At 37.6% G+C, this 20,092-nt stretch overlaps 1 protein-coding gene across 1 annotated transcript; it reads right to left on the bottom strand.

Moving 5' to 3' along the window:
• Nucleotides 1-11,115: 11,115 nt before the first annotated feature.
• On the bottom strand, nt 11,116-19,443 carry LOC147866779 (ABC transporter B family member 19-like). The gene is made up of 12 exons (XM_087317260.1): nt 19,072-19,443; nt 18,088-18,142; nt 17,724-17,899; nt 17,359-17,559; nt 16,969-17,228; nt 16,501-16,817; nt 16,177-16,400; nt 15,449-15,813; nt 15,224-15,320; nt 14,761-15,115; nt 13,154-13,395; nt 11,116-12,819 (listed from the first exon to the last, which is right to left on the bottom strand). Exons 1-12 carry the CDS (start codon nt 19,420-19,422, stop codon nt 11,602-11,604), a joined length of 3,861 nt encoding a protein of 1,286 aa, XP_087173386.1. The 5' UTR covers nt 19,423-19,443; the 3' UTR covers nt 11,116-11,601.
• Nucleotides 19,444-20,092: the final 649 nt, after the last annotated feature.

The raw sequence follows: 20,092 nt of genomic DNA, 5'->3' as shown, positions 1-20,092 counted from the left end.
CGACTCTAACTGTTGAACCAATCGCGTGAACTCCTCTTGTTGTTGCTGCTTCTCTATAGTAACCTTTTGTAGATCCCTATAGTAACCAATCGCGTGAATCAAACTATCAGAACCAAGAATAAAAGATAGAGTGATGGAAGAAGGATATATTAAGGGAACACGAGAAGAAAGGAATGAAATGCTAAGAGAAGAATGGGTGTATTAAGATAGAAAAAGAAAGAGAATGGAGACAAGATATGTCATGAGAGTTAAAGACTGGTGTTGATTTGAATTGATTAGAGAATACATGTATGCCCTTATTTATAGGTTCCTATAGAATAGCTTTGAGATTTGTATAATGTTCTAGAATGTTCTAGGACATTCTAGAATGATCTAGAGTTTTTACAATAATTAATCTAATACAAAAATTAGCTTTTATATTCTCATATGAGAATAAGCTATCTTAATGGTTGAGGTTTTCAATTATGGATTACAAGGTTTGAGGTTCAAGTTCGGGTGACACCATAATGGTCATGTGTTCATGACAACATAAGGGTGCAAAAACTTACATGTCATTTGACATACAAATTTTAAAAATGAAAAGCTCTATAATGCTACATTGTTATACATTTCATTACTATAAAAAGTACGCAAAGATACAGAAATCACCATAACTACCACACAAAGATAATGAAATACATAAAATAAATATAGGGTTAACATTTTTTAAGCCAAAGCACAAACAAGATATGTATCAGCAATTATAATTCATTCTTGCAAAGTAGATACAATAAGCATCAAACAAAAAAAGCATACAAATTGAATACTTAATCATTATATATTCCTTAAAGCCCAAAAAACATTATAAAATGCTTATCATACCATGACCCGTCATACTAAGCATTGTGCAATATGTATCTACTTCAATGATATTGTCCTTCTCTCTTTCTCTTCAAACCAAATGTGACATATATCTCTCAAACACATATTTGATGTCTCTTGAGCATTTAAGGATATAAACATCAAAGCATTTAAAGTTTCCAAATATAAACCATTTCTAATGTCATTTTTTATGATATTTTAACGTGAAAAGCTTCATGTGCAACTGTACTAATAGGAATAATCATACATAGTTGCCAAAATTGTAACAGACTCGAAAATAATTTCCACCAAGATTCTGCGTTGCAACAAATATCCCATGAATTATGCATTCCTCTTCCTTTAGCAATATTTACAAGCATACCAACAAATCTTCTCGTTCATTGAGGCATCTTTTCATGTCAAAAAATTGGTTGTGAATATTAAACCTTTTGGGACAATAAGTTCGTGCAACCATTGCTTTGTCTTTTTCTTTCTTTCATTTTCCTCAATGGGATATGATGGTGGATTAGACAACGTCACAACATTGAAAAATGTAACATCTGGGAACGATTGTTTAAGGCATCAATAACATATTGGACAAAGGCTTTTCCAATGCGAATGCATTCATCCAAATAAAAATTCCACATCCATGAAACATAATCAAGTTAAAATCACTATCTTCATTTTCCCTATCAGAACCATTATTTAGTCCTCTTGATCGTTTTGCTACCTTCTTTGGGTTTGGAATTGGTATAAACTTATCACATTATCACATCCAATATATATGAGTATGCCATCTTTCACATTAGGTGGAAAGTTTGCAAGCAAAATAGACCTGGTGCCAAATGTCTCACAAGATAAATAATGTCTTCAAAGTTTATCATGGACGATATCCAAGTGAACACCAAGCATATTTGCATCCATTAATTCCTATTGGGACTCCTCATTTAATTTATTCAATTCCACAAGAACATTTGCTAGTAAGTGTAACATAAGTTGCACTTGGAATATAGTAGCATACTCTAAAGTGAGGCTTGTGAATTAGAGTAAACAAAGAATAGAAAACTCTATACCTACCTAGTTGCAATGTGCATCAATAACTTCTCACCTACCTTTTTTTTTAATAACCTAAATTTTTTAATAAATGATAGATCATAATATTAAAAAAATAGGTTTTATAGTTAAAACTTAAAACATTAAAATTATAATTAGAGTTTAGACTCTAGGGTATTTAATAAAGTTTATTGTGAAAATCAAAATTTAACTAACATTATTAGTAAAGGATAAAGATTTGAGAATATATAGCATCATTACATGACATTATTGTAAGTGCGTTGTACAAAAACATATAATATATTATTATATATATACAACATACTACATATATATATTTATGTGTGGCATATATACATATATTACATGGAAGAATGTCATTCACATGAAAATGGAAAATTTTAACTCTTCTATATCACTTGAAGAACATTTTTGCTGGGTGGAAGTTTGCATACACAAGGAACAACACCACATAATGATTTTCTCATTGCTTGCTTTCAAAGGGGGAAGTTTGCATCATCGAAGATTTAGGAGACATATCCCTTTACTTAGGCTTACTCCCAAAACATTGGGAATGAGGGAGTTATTGGTCCTCTCCAACCATTAGTAACTTGCAAGTTGCCGTAGAATGATAACAAACTATATATTTGGTAAAGATATACATTATAGAATGAGAAATATGTATGTCATATATGACTAATAAAGCTTCAAGAATTGATGAGAAATATGGTTGTCATATATGACTAATAAAGCTTCACGAATTGATGAGAAATATGGTCGTCATACATGACAAGTAATCTTAGGGGTGTGAAAGTACGATTGGAGTCGAGGGGAAGAAAATTATATCAAAAAGCTATTTTCCTTTTGGAACATATGTTTCCACCCACAAATAAGGGACAATGTTAGGTACGAGTAGGTTGGTCCATCCATCCTAGTACACACGCACAATGAATAATATATCTAGTACTTGCTCTCCATTGATATATGTAGTCCTAATACATGAGGGTCATGTGTGACTCTGACAAGCATAATATGGAACTTTAGAATGGCAATTGATCCCTTTAATTAATCTTTAGACCTTCTGTTTAGAAAACCTTGCATAACAAATTTAAGGTACATAAAGTGGATGTTGAGATAGATATTTGTTGTGGGGGAATTTTTCTATGGACCTCTATTTGTTTGGTAAGTGAATGGTCGATGAGCTTCTTAATTTGGGAAGTGAGCTTTGGTCAACAAAGGTGAGGTTTTTGCAAGTCATCTTATTTCTTTCCATGAGATATGCACGACGAATTTGAGCTAGCTATCCATGATTCATATGCATGCCCGACAATCCCACAATAAATCCATAATTCGTGCATCACCCATCCATGATCCAAACACATTTGAGACATCATCGCCCCATCCATGGCCTTCCAATGACCACATACACACTTCCATTGCCCTGTCATGCATTTTCAATCACATTGTCTAAATGACGTTGACATCTTTACTATTTATAGAGCAAAATGTGAATGCTCTTTTTTGGCAAATACAAACAATTGGTGGCATTTTGAGGAACGTTTTGTGGAAAGAACCATGTACTAAGGAGTGATTGTGATCATTATTGTTTTAAAATTTTGTTTCTTTGCCAGACATAAAGGTGTAGAAAAACAAGAGTGTGGGGTTTTCTTATCGAGCGTTAACGCCCATTTGTAAGTTACGCTCGTGTTCTTGAGGTACATGGCTCAAGAAAGAAACACATGGATACCTACAAGTGTGAAATCCAGTTCAATGTGCTTCAGTGGTCACAACTTTTTTTTGTTGGCTATGGGCCCACAGATTTCCAAAAAGAGAATGAGTGGCTAGTTCACCTAAGACCTTCTCATCTCGCCCGAGCTCTCATGCCGAAGGAAGTGAGGTACCTTATAATGAGTATTGTGGGTCGCAACTAGTTGTGGGTGACAGACCCACTTAGGCTCGGCCTAGTGTTCTCGGGATTCATGGGTCATTTAGCCCACGAGAATTTCGATTGCCGGTTAAAACTTGACCAAATTGGGTGATTGTTTGTCATAACTTTGGATATGTTGATCGTGATATGTTTATAATGCGCCTGTCCAACCAATTCCTACAGACTTGTAGGGATCTATGTTGGTTTCGGCAAATTGTCAAAGCCCAAGATTGTTCTTTATTGTCACAACGTGTAGTGATCCATGTTGGTTTCGGACAATTGGAGTGCCCGAAATTGCCTCCCACCTTTCCGGAATTGAGCCCTAATTATCCATCATATGTCACCACAAGGATCATCGCGACATCTGAATTTGATCGATCACAATTTAATGCTCTAACAAAATGTTTACATGTATGATGTTCAAATATTATTGACTATGCGGAAAAAAAACCCTCGAAAGATTCAAACTAAACATTATAAAAATGAATAGAACCTTTATTAAGGGCAGGAGCCTAGAAATTTGCTTACTTTAGTACATATGATTTAGGAACTTAGTAATAATCACTCATGAGATAGGTGATAGCAACAATTTTACACATTCTGCAAAACATGAAACAAAACCCAATGCAATATAGGAGAACCAAGTAAGGGCATCATATGCTCTCAATCAATGGGAATTTATCCTATAAGGAATCTGGAGCCCAAAAACATTGGCCATGAAAAACCAATGGGAATCTAGAGCCCAAAAATATTGGCCATGAAAAATGGGAGGCAACTGAACCACAACCCTAGTTGTCATGTAACAAGCCATGGTAGCCCTTGGAATTGACCTCTTTTAGAGTTTTCCTTGGAAATCACTATCGAAATGTCATGTCCTGTGATGCCATGCAAGAAGAGTTCTGGGAGTTCCATATGCCTAAAGGGGGATTATAAATGATTGCATAGCCATCGATCGTGCAAGTCAACCATGGTAGAAACAAGTAAGGTTGTATTTGTCAACATTTTGGTATCCAACCAAATAGGCTTAGATTTGGCGACATTTCACTCTTGGTTGGATTCCAAAATGCCTGATAGTGTTAGGCTTTAGATCAAAGATTTGTTTCTAGGGAATTGCAATATATTCATATACTCCTTTTTAGGTGAAGATGTATGTCTTTTGGATCATCAAAACTAACTAGGATCTCAACGAATCTAAATAGATATCAATATCGCAAATTTTGTTTTAAAGCATATTATATCTTTGTCTTATTTCCTTAAGAAAGTTCACCCAATGTCTATTATTGTTTATTTTGTATCAATTGGTTTTCTAGTGTTTCTAACTAGCATTTGATTTGTGACACAATAGCTTAAAGATCTCCAATGTGAAATGAATTCTAATTCATCATATGACTCCTTTAACGCTCCACAAGACAGAGTTTTGGCTGGTCCATAATGTAAGGTGCAAACTTCCCTAAAACTTCCACCATTTTGATAAAGTCATGTACCAACCCATCTATTATAAACTCTAGTGCCTCAAAATGTCTATGTCATAATTTTAGTTTGTGAAGAGTTTGTCCACTATTCCCTTAATGAACAATTCATCTATTCTCTTCACAAATCTAGTTACCTATCTCGTTTCTTTTATGGTCCTCCAATCTCAACACCAACAATTGATTCACATGGATTTGAGGAGCCAAAACTACATATTTGGGACTTCATTCCACCTTCCAAGTGGGTGTTCAACACAATGGAGGATGGTTGCAAGGGATTGATTAATGAGCATGTGCCTTGTGTAGGCCAAGGTGGGGTGGGCGAGAAGTGGGTGTCTCCAACCACCCTCAAACATATTTAACAAGTGGGAACTCTCTAATCATCTATTCCCCCTCAACTAACAATAACAATAGAAATACAAACTTTGAGTATGACTGTACTTGCTCTGATTTCATTAAGGAAAACACATGAAATCAAACACAATAGAAATATTAACCTACTAAGGAAAACACTTGAAATCAAGTACAACAAAAATATTAATTTACGGAAAACACATGAAATCAAGCACAAACAAGATTAACCAATAATGCCTCTCTTATTTCATTAACAACATTTGCAAGAAATGGGGCTTAAGCAGTTTAACGGCTTGGTTCAAGCCTGAGCCGAACCTTGGAGACTCCTAATGCCACCTTAATACCTAATTCGTGTAAATGAGTCTGAAGAAGTATTAAGGATCTCCCAGAGCCCACCACATCCTTAATGCATCTAAGTAGTCTTGATAATCACATACTTCATAAGATGCATGAGAGCTATAAGTCTTTTATCGCATCTCATAATGTCAACAACAAACCAAGATAAAGGATTTTGCTCTTGTTAGTTTTTGTACCTTGCATCCTTTGTTCCAAGCTTGCTTTGACAATTTTTTATCAGGCATATGCATATTCTTGACTTTTGTGATATACTTGTATACTCTTTGTATGATTAGTACATTACCTCTATGGGCCAAACACATGATTCTAATAGCATGAAACAACATCACATTGACAATTTTACACCCAATTATTTACATAATTATATTGGATGCAATCTATGATGTAGTTGAAAAGACTTTAATACACACATGAATCTCTCAACCCAAAACATCCATTTGGTACTCACTATCCTTGCAAGCTCAATTCATCAACGAGTTGGAACCAAACATGCACTTGAATATCAAAGAAAGATATAGGGAATTCTTTTTCCATTAGATACACAAGCTCTAGATCTTCACATTTCATGGCATTTCACTCAAAGATTATGTCGAAGATTGGTGTGTTGAAAATAATTTCATATCGACGTCTCTTGGACACTATAGTACAAGATAAGATATTTTTTATAGAATCATTTAAAGATACCGTTGGTGAGACAAGAAGGATGACGTTAACGCCCGACGAAGTCCTGATGATGGAAATTGAAGACCCCACCTTCAATGATATACCTCTTGACTTAGCCCTAACTTCACCCAATCATGCAAGGAAAAAACCCAGATGGCAATGAATGGGGCACTATTTGTTGTTGATGCGACAACTAATGGATGAAATTGACCATTTATCGAAGCAATATGGCCATCCAGTGTTAAATTGCATGGGGACCAAGACAATTGTGTCACTATCATAGTTACATTCATTATGGTGTCTATCCCCTTCCAAGGTTGCCAATTAGCTTGCTACCATCCAAAATGTAGATCATACCTCCTTACTTAATTAGTGGTAGGAGGCGATCGATCATTGCAATATAAAACTCAGTGGAAGGTTATGCACAAGAGACAAGCCAAAATCCAATAGTAAGTCGTCGTGACAACGATCCTATAGACAATGGGGACAAATCTTCTAACCAGGGTGACAACTTCAATAAAAACAACAAATAAAAAAATAACAACAACATGATAGTTAATCCAGGACCCCAATATGGTTAAGGTAAATAAATGTTTCAACACATCTCACTTCTACAATTCATGGAATGTTTTGAATTACAACACGATCTATATTGAGGCCTAGATATATGATTGAGCCAGGTGGGCGACCATACAACCATATGGACAATCAATATGTAGATCTATGACACCCCTCTCGTCCTCATATTATGATGATACAAGCTCATTCCCCATATTGGTGTTGGGCAAAATGTACACATACTCCTCTACCCGCAATTATGTGCAAATAAATGAAAGTGTGATGTGACACCAATGTGCTTAAATCCAAGGTGTTGTATCATGAGGTACCAAACACGCTCATAGCATCCTGTGAATCTCAACCAATATGGAGATAATCAGTTTTCCAAGATCCAAAATTAAAGAGTAAAGTTGGCTACTCTCTAAGCTCATCAAAACAATTACATATTAAGTAGATGAATCTACTATGTTTTATATTTCAAACTATTCCAATCTTTCACACTTTCTAACACATGTCCGGTGTAATGCACTCACTATATGCCATTTTGATATTGTATTGATTAGTGTCCCTTAATTAGTGGAATGGTGTTTTATTTTCATATATCGAAAATAAGTAATTTAATATTCATATTGCCATTTAAAATCAATTTTAGGGGCACCTTCTAAATTTCATTGAACCATATCATCCTCCATCTTTTCATGCTTGGCCTTTATATTTCAGTCCCAGTCAAGCTCAACCTAAAAAAGATTGTTGTCCCAACAAGTTAAATATTGTTCGCTCCCAACAGAAAAAAGCAAAGGTTTTCTTGGGGATATCAATTAGAGATTCTCTAGTGGTAAAGGATGCAAATAGTAGCATGTGCTTTGTAATGTCAAAGGATTACTAAGACTATCATACATTACATGTTAAAGATTGCCATCCTTGGCAACTAAACAAGTGAATGCTTTTAGATTCGTGAGAAACAATATATTTTATGTTCCATGTGTCATAAACCGCACAACTTAGTACAATAGTGGCAACCTGTCAAGGTTCCTCTTAATGTGACGTAATGAGAAGACAAAATAGGAGAATACATTATAATTCAAGAGAAAAACTAATCAATTTCCCATCATATCAATTCTAAAATCAAAAGTTCCATATTGATTTGAAGGCTCTATATCTAGGTCTAGTAAGACAAAGGATGTTGGCTTTTCAATGTGAATCTTGTAAGACAACTCTCACACCCTACCCTAGAATCTTCCAACTCGAAAGGCATATGTTTGGCACTCGAGTTCATGGTTCCTCTCTTTTCAAATCATAATGGCCCTACCGTAGTGGTAATATTTTTAAGGGATAGATATATACTTACTTCGGAGAGAAAATTTGATTCATTGTGGTGATGCTTGTTTACAAGAGTAGAATTGATGCTCTCAAATTTAATAAAAATTTGTGGATTCATTATTACCCTTAACATGCGGGGTATTTGTTATTTAGTTTCCGATAGCTACATGGATATTTACAAGGCAAGTAAAAGCACTACCCAAATAACCATTCTTGCTCAACCACTTACAACATCGACCACTCAAAGTGTCTTTGTGTTGTGACAATATCTTATCATTTTTGTTGAATAATGGATAACATCTCATTCTTGACCATGTAAGGTTCTGTATCAGTTCTTTCTTTTCTCAAACATGGATGGAAACTTTGAAGCTTTGTTTTGACTTTTTGTGTAACTATTTTCTTGGTGAACTATGAGAGTATATTATCATATTCATTTCTTCATTATCTCTCCTACTCCGATAGTGGTGTCTAGCATTGCTATCTTTTCTCCTCTCAATAGCTAAGACTTACTTTATGCATGTGACACTATGTCACCTTATTTGCAAAGTGTCTAGGGCCTACGCAGTCATAAGTAGTGCGGTTATAGTTTTTTAATGAAATTAGGTAGTGTGGTGACAGTTTTTTAATGAAACTAGACAATGTAGTTGTAGTTTGATGAAACTAGGTAGTGTCGTTATAGTTTTTGAATGAAACGAGGCTAGTTTTTTAGTGAAATGATCATTCGGACTTCTATTTTGACTTGAACCTAGCATGTAATTAATCTAATAGTTTTATGAGCTTAAGCCTTCAATCTTACGAAATGTTATGGGAGGCACCCAAAACTTTGTTTCATATTGTTGTGTGAGATCAAAAGGACTAAGCCATTAACTAATCAATATAGACTTAGTCATTTTTCACGAAGAAAAAGAATTTTTATTTCCCCCTTATTTTTCTATTAATATTGATGCAATAGTATCATTTATTTAGAGAGGTGTTGCTTCTATCTCTTCCTTGTTCATGTAATCAAATTTATTTTTTGGTGAGTTTGGGTAGGTGCACATTTTTGTATTCCTTTTTTTGTTAGTTTATTGATCCTAATTACACGCATGTGAGGTTTTGTTTCACCTTGGTTCTGTGTAGATAGACAGTTGTGCTAGGACGTGTGCGGGGACGTGTCATAGTCATTTCCTTTTTGGTGCATTCTTTATGTCGAGTATCAACGTAATCATTGGTTCTATAATTGATACGTTTCTTCGATTTCATCATTCATGTGATGAATCTATCCCCACGAATTAGTTTTGACAAATGATTGATAAACAAATTTGCAAGTTATGAGGGCCCTCGTCGACAATGGGTTTAATGTTGATTGTGCTATATTTAAAAAATCATATTTTTTATGAGAGATCATGCCCACTAACAATTTGTTCCTTAAAAATGGTGGGAGTTGAGAACGATATTCTTTGTATTTTCAATTTAAGTTCAAGGTTGCTAATTGTTTGTTTCATAAAGAAAGGAATTCGCCCATTTGATTCCCATGGTCGAGGCCTTAAATACGAGAGTAAAAACAAAACATTATCTTTTGGTGCGTAGCATAATAATCTTTACATCTATATATCATACCTCATATAAACGTCACTTGAGATGTCATGTCGTGTTGTTGCATCGGTTATAATATTAAATTTGTAAAGTTCCAAATATTTACATATGAAGATATGAGTATGTTTTGCAACATTAAGTATGTGGGTTTTGATTGTATGTGTTTGCTATGAATTCTGGTCGTAATTTTAGTTTGAGACCATGTGTACTACTTTTTGCAACTTGAAAAATGTGCCCATACCTAATATGTATTGACTTTAGAGATTATCCTAAAACACAATGAGTAAATATGATGGGTATATAAAAGACAATGTTATCAAACCCTAGCTTATGAAATGCGATACTCAATCATACATCATACCAATAAAGACCCAATTGTAAATTTTTAACATTTGTGTTAAATAAACATGATATAGAGGGATCCAAAATCAAGATTTTACGAAATTAGCAGCAATATTATCAAACCTTACAAATCAAACTACATTTTGTTGACATCGTTGTTGTCCACGTAAGTATAACCTAATCCTTCACGAAGACCTAATAAGATCCTACAACACAACTATGAGAAAGAAGCTAAACAATAATGGGAACACTACAATTTGGTGCCACCTTCGAAGATCTAAAGAGACAATACTTTAGATCCAACAATGTTTAAAATGGCAACTTCACAATTCACAATAGAAGAAACAATATCATGTACAAAAAGGTTCCCTCCCTCACTCCACAAAGCTCTAGAAATTAAATATGACAAATCCTTCCAAGCCCTAGATCTCTCATTTTTAAATTTTTTATACTTATTCTTGAATAATTCACCCTAGTATAAACCATATTTGCCTTTCTCTTGTGTGTCCCGTTTACATCACATTTAACTAGAGACTCCAATAGTCTCAAAATGACAAAATTAATTAGAATTGAGGTGTAGTACACTTTTGTGCCATTAACTAATCACACTTAAACCAAAGTTTCTCTATGATGAAAACAAAAGCTTGCAAAAATGCATCGACAAAATCGAATGATTTATTGATAGAAGAGTTGACAATTGGCCTACATATTAAAGATATGATCGTAAACTACAAAAGATCGACCCAAAAGGATTACATTCAAGGGTCAATGTCAAGCTTCAATATCGAATGAAGCAAGTGGTCCGGCAGGAACATATTTCACTCAAGGCAGATCAATCCTAAGGCAATTTACTACTCATATATTTTACTCGGGTCAATCCTCCTCCAAACCTAAAAGACATGTTCATTTCGTTCATTCTCGATCTTCTTGCGTTCCAAGATCCTAAGGGAGTTGTGCTCACACACACACACACACACACACATATGTAGGTACACATGGCACTAGTTCGCCTACTGTAAAATGTAAAAGACGCCCTCCGAGGACAAGACTCACATGTGTACATGTATATATGTACACACGGCACTAGGCTCGCCTCCTGTCTTGTAAAATGTAAGAAAATACGCCCTCCAAGGACCACAAGACTCATTGAGCTTGACCCTGGTGTTGTTGGATATTCAGGAGTCGAGCGTAGGATCCGCCAGGCTTGTTGATGAGCTCGGCGTGGGTCCCCTGTTCGAGGATGCATCCTTCTTGCACGACTGCGATCGAGTTGGCATTGCGTATGGTACTGAGGCGATGGGCGACCACGATGGTGGTGCGGCCCTGCATGAGGCGGTCGAGGGCCATTTGGACAACCTTCTCCGACTCGGCGTCCAACGCAGACGTGGCCTCATCGAGGAGCAAGATGGCGGGGTCCTTGAGCACGGCACGGGCGATGGCGATCCTCTGCTTCTGTCCGCCCGACAGCTGGACCCCGCGCTCGCCCACCTGGGTCTCGTACCCACCGGGCAGCGCGCTCACGAAGCCATGCGCGTTGCCCGCCTCGGCGGCCGCCTCCACCTCGGCGGCCGTAGCGCCTTCCCGACCGTATGCAATGTTCTCGAAGATGCTCGTGGCGAACAACGCGGGCTCTTGTTGCACGAGCCCGATGTGCCGGCGAAGAGAACTCAAGTTCAGTGTCCGGATGTCCTGCCCGTCAATACGAACACTCCCGCGTGTCGGATCGTAGAACCTCTCCACCAGCCCCACCACGGAGCTCTTCCCCGACCCGCTCGCCCCGACCAGCGCCAAGCTCTCCCCGGCCTTCACCCGTAGGTTGAGCCCCTTGAAGATCACGACTTGCGGCCTCGTTGGGTACGCAAACTCCACCTCCGACAACTCGATGTCGCCCCTCACTTTCTGGACAATCTCAGCCTTGGGATCGTCAGGATCGATGGCCGTGCTCCGGTCGATGATCCCGAATACGGAATTGAGAGCGTCCGAGCCTTTGATTATGTCCGGCGTGAGGCTCAGCGTCTCAGCGATGGCAAACGCCGTGATCATGAGGACCATGAAGACCTTCATGACGGAGCTGAAGTCGGAGATGCCCTGCTTCACAAGCTCGGCCCCGTACCAGAGTACGAGGCCGTAGCTCGAGAACATGGTGAATTGGGATATGCCGAGGAAGGCGCCCGCAATGTGACCGCGGGTGAAGCTTTTCTGTGCCGGCTCGCTTAGGGTTAGGGTAAAGAGAGACAAGACTTTGGCTTCGGCATTGAAGGCCGCCACGGTTCGGATGTTGGAGATGGCATCACCGGCCACCATGCTCGAGTGCGCGTACGCCTCGTTCAGGTCCCCCGCGAACCCCTTGATGCAGAGTTGCTACATGCATTGGAAAGAAAAACCCTCAGAAACGTTTAGGGTTGACCTCCTAAATCAAACCCAAAAAACCCTAATTTAAGCATTTACCTAAACCAAGAAACCTTGGTAAAGGAAGGTAGAAAAACCCTAGATGACAAGTTCCTAATTTCAACATAAAATTATAGCAATTTAACCGTTCACCAAAGCCCTAAATCTACAAAACCTAAGCAGTAAATCTATAGAAAAGAAATCCCCAATTTCAAAGAGACCCTAATCCCCTGCCCCCATGAAACACCAAAAAATATTCAAAGACAAGCATGTGAGGTGAGTGAACAATGCATAGAGATAGACGTACCTCGGCCAAGGCGGACGTAACAAGGAGCGGGAAGGTGGCCAGGAGCACAAGAGCCATGCGCCACTCGTAGATGAGCGCTATGATGCATGCGGTCACTAATACGGTTGCATTCTGCAGAAGCATCGAGACCCGGTCGCCAATGGCCGCCCGGACATGAGTCGCATCTACCGACAAACGGGCTGTCAACCTCTTGCTATTGTTCTCGTCGAGATCGAACCATCCCACTTCATTCTTTATGATTGCTGTAACAAAACAAAAAAAAGTTTTTTCCATGAACAAAATGTTCGCAATGTCGGGCCAAATTTAAGTGTTTTTGATCCAAATTTTGTAAGCTTTTTCGAGTTCAGGACGAGAAAGAGAGAAACCCACATCCTCTGGACTATCCTTCCCAGAAGCTATAAGATCTAAAGAATGCCCTAAGCACATTCCTTCATCCATTTCCAGGCGATTAATTAAGGTGGCTCCATGTTTACACATATGAACTTCTGAAATGTTTCAAATACAGTGACTACATGGCCTAGAAAAACACAAGTGCATTCGATCACTAATGGGGTTGTCGATTAGATTCGCGAATCACATTCCTTTTGTTTCTGTATTGGATTCAAACTCTGGACATTTCGGTTATCAATAGTAAGTTTTCAGGTCAACTTTGTGAGCTCTTAATAGCAATCTTCAAAATGTTGACATTTTGGTTATTATAGTACATTTTCAATTCAACTCTGAGCTCTTGAAATGTGGACATTTTGGTCATTATAGTAAATTTCCAATTAAACTCTGCGCTCTTGATGTCAATCTTATAATGAATGAGATGATTTTGTTTTTCCGTTGTTTAATTTAAATTCAGTTAGTATTGTGGCCCAAACAAAACGGGCATCCCAAGAATGATTTGAATAATTGATATTTTTTTACTTGACTTTTTGGTTATATATAGCTTTTTCAATTCAATTTTGGCTAATACTATCAAAAGTGATTTCAACGGAAAGACTTTTGTATTGTATGTTTTATCAGCACTTTTGAGTTGCGTGAACTATTATTATAACACATGGCTCAAAATAATCTCATTTAATAATGCAGACAAAAATATTTCTTTCTACAAGGAAACAAGTATGGACATGCAACTATTTTGCGTTTTCTTTTTCTTTTCTTTTCTGTCTTTGCATTCTTCATAATTCAGTTACCAAAGAAAGTGCACTGATGTATTTAGTCTGTTTAATGTACAGTTGAAAGTGCACTAGTGTATTTAGTCTGTTTAATGTACAGTTTTTGTTGCGTCTCGGATCTGAAAGTTATGGAAGTAGCCTGTTTGTTTATTTGTATATGTTAATGCAATTCAATTTATAGTTACATATATCTACTACAGCATGGGGTAAAGCAAAGTTGGCTTTTATTATAGCCACAAAAACGAAAAAATTTGTGCAATGCTTTATTGAGGTTGACGTGCAAGTAGTGTGTTACAAGGTCAATTATCAATGATGGAAAAAAAGGGAGCATATTAGTCAACATAATGCAATCTTGTCCATTCATTTGATAACAGTTTGAAACAAATTCGTCACCGACTTGCATTCTTTGAAAAAGATTTATTTCTTTATGGAAAATCATAGACTCACCCTTGAACATCAACTCTCTCACTCTTGCCGTGAGATTCTCGCCCACGATGCCAAAGTAGTAATGTTGCAACACATATATACCCAGCGTGATAACACCCACACCTACATAAATTAACACATACTTCTGGACTTCCTTTTGCATCTTGTCTTTATCTGTTATGTAGTAGACAGCAAGCAACTCGCTGATAATCAACGCAAAGATCGGATTCACAACCCCCGCCATGATGGATCCCACACTCCCCAGCAATGCATACGGCCATTCTGCGGAATTCAGTTTCACTAATCTCCACCAATACGATCCTTTCTGAACATTTTCATTGGTATCCTCATTCACTACAATATTGTCTCCATGATCCTATCATATATATAGAATACATGATCAATGGCAAACATTTTCGAAAAATTAGGGCATCGTTAGGTTTGTTTTTTTACTGAATATAAACGTAACTACTGCTCTTTTTACCTTGGGAACATCACTCCACCGATTACTACCACTCATCCTCTTGCTCCGAGATATTGTGTTCGATGCGCTACTCATTCTTTGCAAAGAGCTTGGGGCTCTATTTGTAACAAACAAAAAGTATGCACAAAGAATTACTTCAAACCGATATAAAGCCCACTTTTGCTCATTGTGACAATTGTTAAAATCTGAAGTTTGAAATAATTTTATTTTTTTTTTAAATCTCACTTGGATGTCAAGATTGTTCCGTCGCTCGCGAGAGCCATCTCTTGAAGCTTGACAAGAGTGAAATAGGCCCCAAGATCACCCTTTGCAATCAATTCATCATGGGTGCCCATCTCCACAATCCGGCCATTTTCTACCACGCCAATTGTGTCCACGTTCCGGATCGTTGACAACCTATGTGCAATTATAACCGTCGTCCTTCCCACCATTATGCGGTCCAATGCATCTTGCACAACTTTCTCGGATCCAGCATCCAATGCACTTGTGGCCTCGTCGAGGAGAAGAACTTTCGGGTTTTTAAGCATCGCTCTTGCAATAGCCACCCTTTGCTTTTGGCCACCCGAAAGTTGTACACCACGCTCACCGACCTACGAATCAACACATACTTGTTATATATTAGTCTAATGATGCCACAAAAGAGTTGTCATGTACTAACCGACACAACATGTGATTTGAATCCAGATTATATGCACAATCAATATACTATACATTTTCATTAAATCCAGATATATGAATGCAATTTGTGCATATATACATACAGATAATATAGGGCTTCAATCCAGATATGTGAATGCTTTACACAGATACACCATTTATAGAGCTTCAAATATAATATGTACTGATACCATATATTGTGATTAAATCCAGCTGTATGAATAAATGCATAATATATTGATAAACATCAGTTATTTAGCTTTTAGATCCATAGATATACAGAAAAAGGAAGGTACTTGGGTTTGATATGAATTAGGCAAATCGTTGATGAAAGCATGTGCATTCGCTGCTTTAGCAGCTGCCTCCACTTCTTCCATGGTAGCATCCTCCTTGCCATAGAGAATGTTTTCTAATATGGATGTTGCAAAAAGGGCAGGTTCTTGATTCACTAGACCGATTTGATCCCGAAGCCACTTCAGCGGAAGAGAGCGAACATCGACACCATCAAGCAAAACCTGACCTAAAGCAATACCAAAAAGAATGAAAAATTAATTATCATTAGCATTGATATTTACTTTCCATTTTCTTCAGTAAGTGCTTCATGTAAAGAGTTTATGTACCTTCTATGGGGTCATAGAACCTTTCAATGAGCGAGACAACTGTGCTTTTGCCTGAACCACTACCTCCAACAAGGGCAAGTGTCCTCCCAGATGTTATGCTTAAAGAGAAGCCATTGAAAATCATCACATCTGGCCTAGAAGGATAACTGAAGACGATGTTTCGTAGCTCAATATCACCTTTAACTTCAGTTAATTTCGAGCCATGATCAGCATGGCGATCCACCTTGATTGGCTTGTTCACCATTGTTAGTATGTTGTAACCTGCTGCTTTTCCTTTTCCAAAAGCAGTAAGATTGCCCATAGCTTGTCCAAGAGCCCTACATATCATTAACCATAACACAAAATGTGGTTATTTCATCACTACCACGACATATGGTTTAGCTAACCATCACCACAACATACTGATGGTTAACCATCATTCAGCCTATGATTAATTAGTTAGCTTACAAGAGAGACACAAACCCTTACATGCCACCAATGATTGCTCCAAACACTGCAGTTATAGCTTTACCACCATTGGTCTCTCCATTCCGGACAAGCACACCAGCATACCACAGAATCAAAGCCCATGAAAAGAAAAGAATAGTGTATGTCACACCAAGACCTAACCCTTTGGCCAACCCTCCTTTATAACCCAGCTTCAATGTGTGGGCAAGAGAGTCAGTGAAGGACTGTGCTGCCTTCTTTTCACCGACAAATGAATAAACTGTCCGAATCTGAGTGATAACCTGCCCAAGATTGCAAAAAGATATCAAAACATATTTACACAGTAATGAAACACATGTTTCCCAATAATTTATATAAATTATGATATATCAAAAACACATGTTAAGAACATTAATAAGGAGTGCAATATACTTGATCAGCGATTGTCCCTGCATTTCCATAGGCTTCTTGGCTTTTGCTTGATAACTTAGTGAGTGTGAAAACATACAAGCCACCAGCGAAAGCTATGGCGGGAACAACTGCAATTGTTACTAAAGATAGCTTCCACAACACAGAAAAGGCGAGAGCAAAGCCTCCTACAAATGTAGCCATGAAGTGCAAGAAGTTTCCAGTCTGCAATAGAAGCACAAGAACATTTCATTACATTGATATGGATGAATGCACGTGAGTTTTTACACATATATGCATGCATAAAGACATATACAAGTCCATGCACACATAATCTAAATCGAGATTAGCAGAATATGAATAGCCACATCTTCGTATCTATGCCACACCTTCTCACTGATGGCATCCTGAATCAGCACCGTGTCTTTTGAGATGCTATCGACCAAGATGCCCGTCCTGGCATCAGTATCAAAGTAGCCAATTTCTTGGTCCAAGATGGCTTTTAGATACGCACGCCGCATTCTACTCACTTGCCGTTGTCCCGTGTGCATCCAACAAGACACCTCTGAATACACATAAAAAAGAGGCAAGCTCAATGATGAGGACTCCTTCACTAATCAAAGGGGTGGGTGATGAAAATTTTCAGGTCAAGAAATTCTTGAGACATTTTTCCAGACAAGGTGCCCAAACCTTCTAGTGAACATGTACATATATACAAAGCTCAAGAGAATTATGATCTAAACAATATATTACCTGCCCATCCAGAGATGAAGATGGCCAGACCAAGGTATACCAAATCCAATGCATACTGCAGAGGGAAAAAGCCATGAAGGAAGAGTGAGAGGCCTATTTGGCAATTTTTAACAAACTAGATCTCTCTTTTTAATTAAAACATGAATCAATGAGCCATTTGTAGTTTTGTAACATATATAATACACATGAATAAATGAGCCATTTTAACATATTATACATGAATCGATGAGCCATTGGTAGTCATTCTTGAATCGACAAGCCATTCAAGCAACCTATTTGTGGACATTAAACTAGATCTCTATTTTATAGATATACGAATCAATTATCTATTTAGGCATGTCTTCAACATATTATTAGATCTCTATTTGATCAAAATAGATGAAATCAATGATCCATTGGGAATTTTTAGAATACATGTCTAACTTATAAAGAAACGATTAATGAATAAGCCCATTGATTATAATTTTAACATATAATTAGATCTCTATTTTATCAAAATACATGTATTAATGAATGAGCCCATTGAATGTAATTTTAACATATTAGATCTCTATTTGATCAAAATGCATCAATCAACCAATGACCCATTAATGAGCATTAATAAATGTGTATTGAAGTCATGCATTAATCCATTAGTCCAGTTTTTAAAGCATAGATAAAGCACGAATCAATTACCTGTTAGTTAGGTTAAGTTTTTAACATTCAGGATCCTGTAGATTGTATTAATGAAATGCACAATATTAATGATTCTAAAAACAAAAGGCCAGATATGGAACCACAGAAATGTGAAAGAAAAAAACAGCTTTAGGATTTATTAATGCATGGAATTATTCGTTCCATGAACGAAATTCAAATAAAGGAAGAGAAATTACAAATATATAAATATATCAAGATAATTTCTAAAATTAAAACAATGTGATCTTTTTTTAAATTAGATTTAGGGTTTCTTGATTCCAAATAGGGTTATGGTTTTGGTCAACTTACTCCTCCAACTTTTTCTGCTGTTTTCTTAGGATCAGTCTGATTTGATCCAAAGCTATCCACGAGTTTACCAAACAAGAAGAAGAACATGGGTAAAGATAAGCCATGACCTAAGGCTCCTAGAGTTCCAATGGCCATCAGAACATAATCGTAATTATCTGCATAAGAGAATAGCTTGAAAAAGCTCACAGTTGGATTCTTTTCTTCCTCCTCCTTCTTCTTCTTCTTCTTCTTCTCGACTTCCTTCTTCTCGTCGTCCTCCACCTTCTTCTCGCCATATCCATAGGCTCCGATGGCATCCTCTGTTTCCAATGCTTTGGGTGATTTCATGTGGTCGCTGTCGTGGGGAGCCATGAGGAAACAGCCAGAGAGGAGATTTGATGAACTGTAAAGAAGAAGAAGAAGAAGAAGAAGCAGGGTAGAGAGAGAGAGAGAGAGAGAGAGAGAGAGAGAGAGAGAGAGAGAATGAGTGGGTGTTAGAACTTAGAAGGAATGGGAAATTTTTAAGTATTGAGAGAAGGCTTCTTCTCCAAGGAATTTGTTGTATGAATTGAGAGAGAGTGTAGGACCTAATCACTAATAATAGTGAGACTTTGCTTGATGCCCAAGGAACCGCCTTCCTTTCTCTAAGGAGAGGTCAATTCCATGTGGCTTGCTCGCTCTTCTTCTTCACTAAACCACAAAAGAAGAGTTTTCACTACTTGGGCCAATCCGTCCGTCCGTCCGTCCATCTAGACCCCAAACCTCTGTATGTTAACGGACAAAACACCACATGTCTGTACTCGTGTGCGGACAACAACAGACTGCTTGAGCATTCGTTCATCCCATGCTCTATGCATTTGTCAGCTCGTTGCTCCCTCTATGTGGTGGGCACACTGAACTGCGCCAACCCCCATCCCAGGCCAACAAATGACCTATAGTCTAAGGATGTGCCCCCCTTGAACATTCGTTCATCCCATGCTCTATGCATTTGTCAGCTCATTGCTCCCTCCGTGTGGTGGGCACACTGAACTGCGCCAACTCC

The sequence above is a fragment of the Azolla caroliniana genome, unplaced genomic scaffold, assembly GCF_043228905.1.
Source record: "Azolla caroliniana isolate FFs.n. ecotype wild unplaced genomic scaffold, voAzoCaro1.0.p SCAF_3, whole genome shotgun sequence".
Taxonomy (NCBI): domain Eukaryota; kingdom Viridiplantae; phylum Streptophyta; class Polypodiopsida; order Salviniales; family Salviniaceae; genus Azolla; species Azolla caroliniana.
The sequence above is the reverse complement of the archived record's forward strand: the minus strand, read 5'-3'. Positions and strand labels throughout refer to the sequence as shown.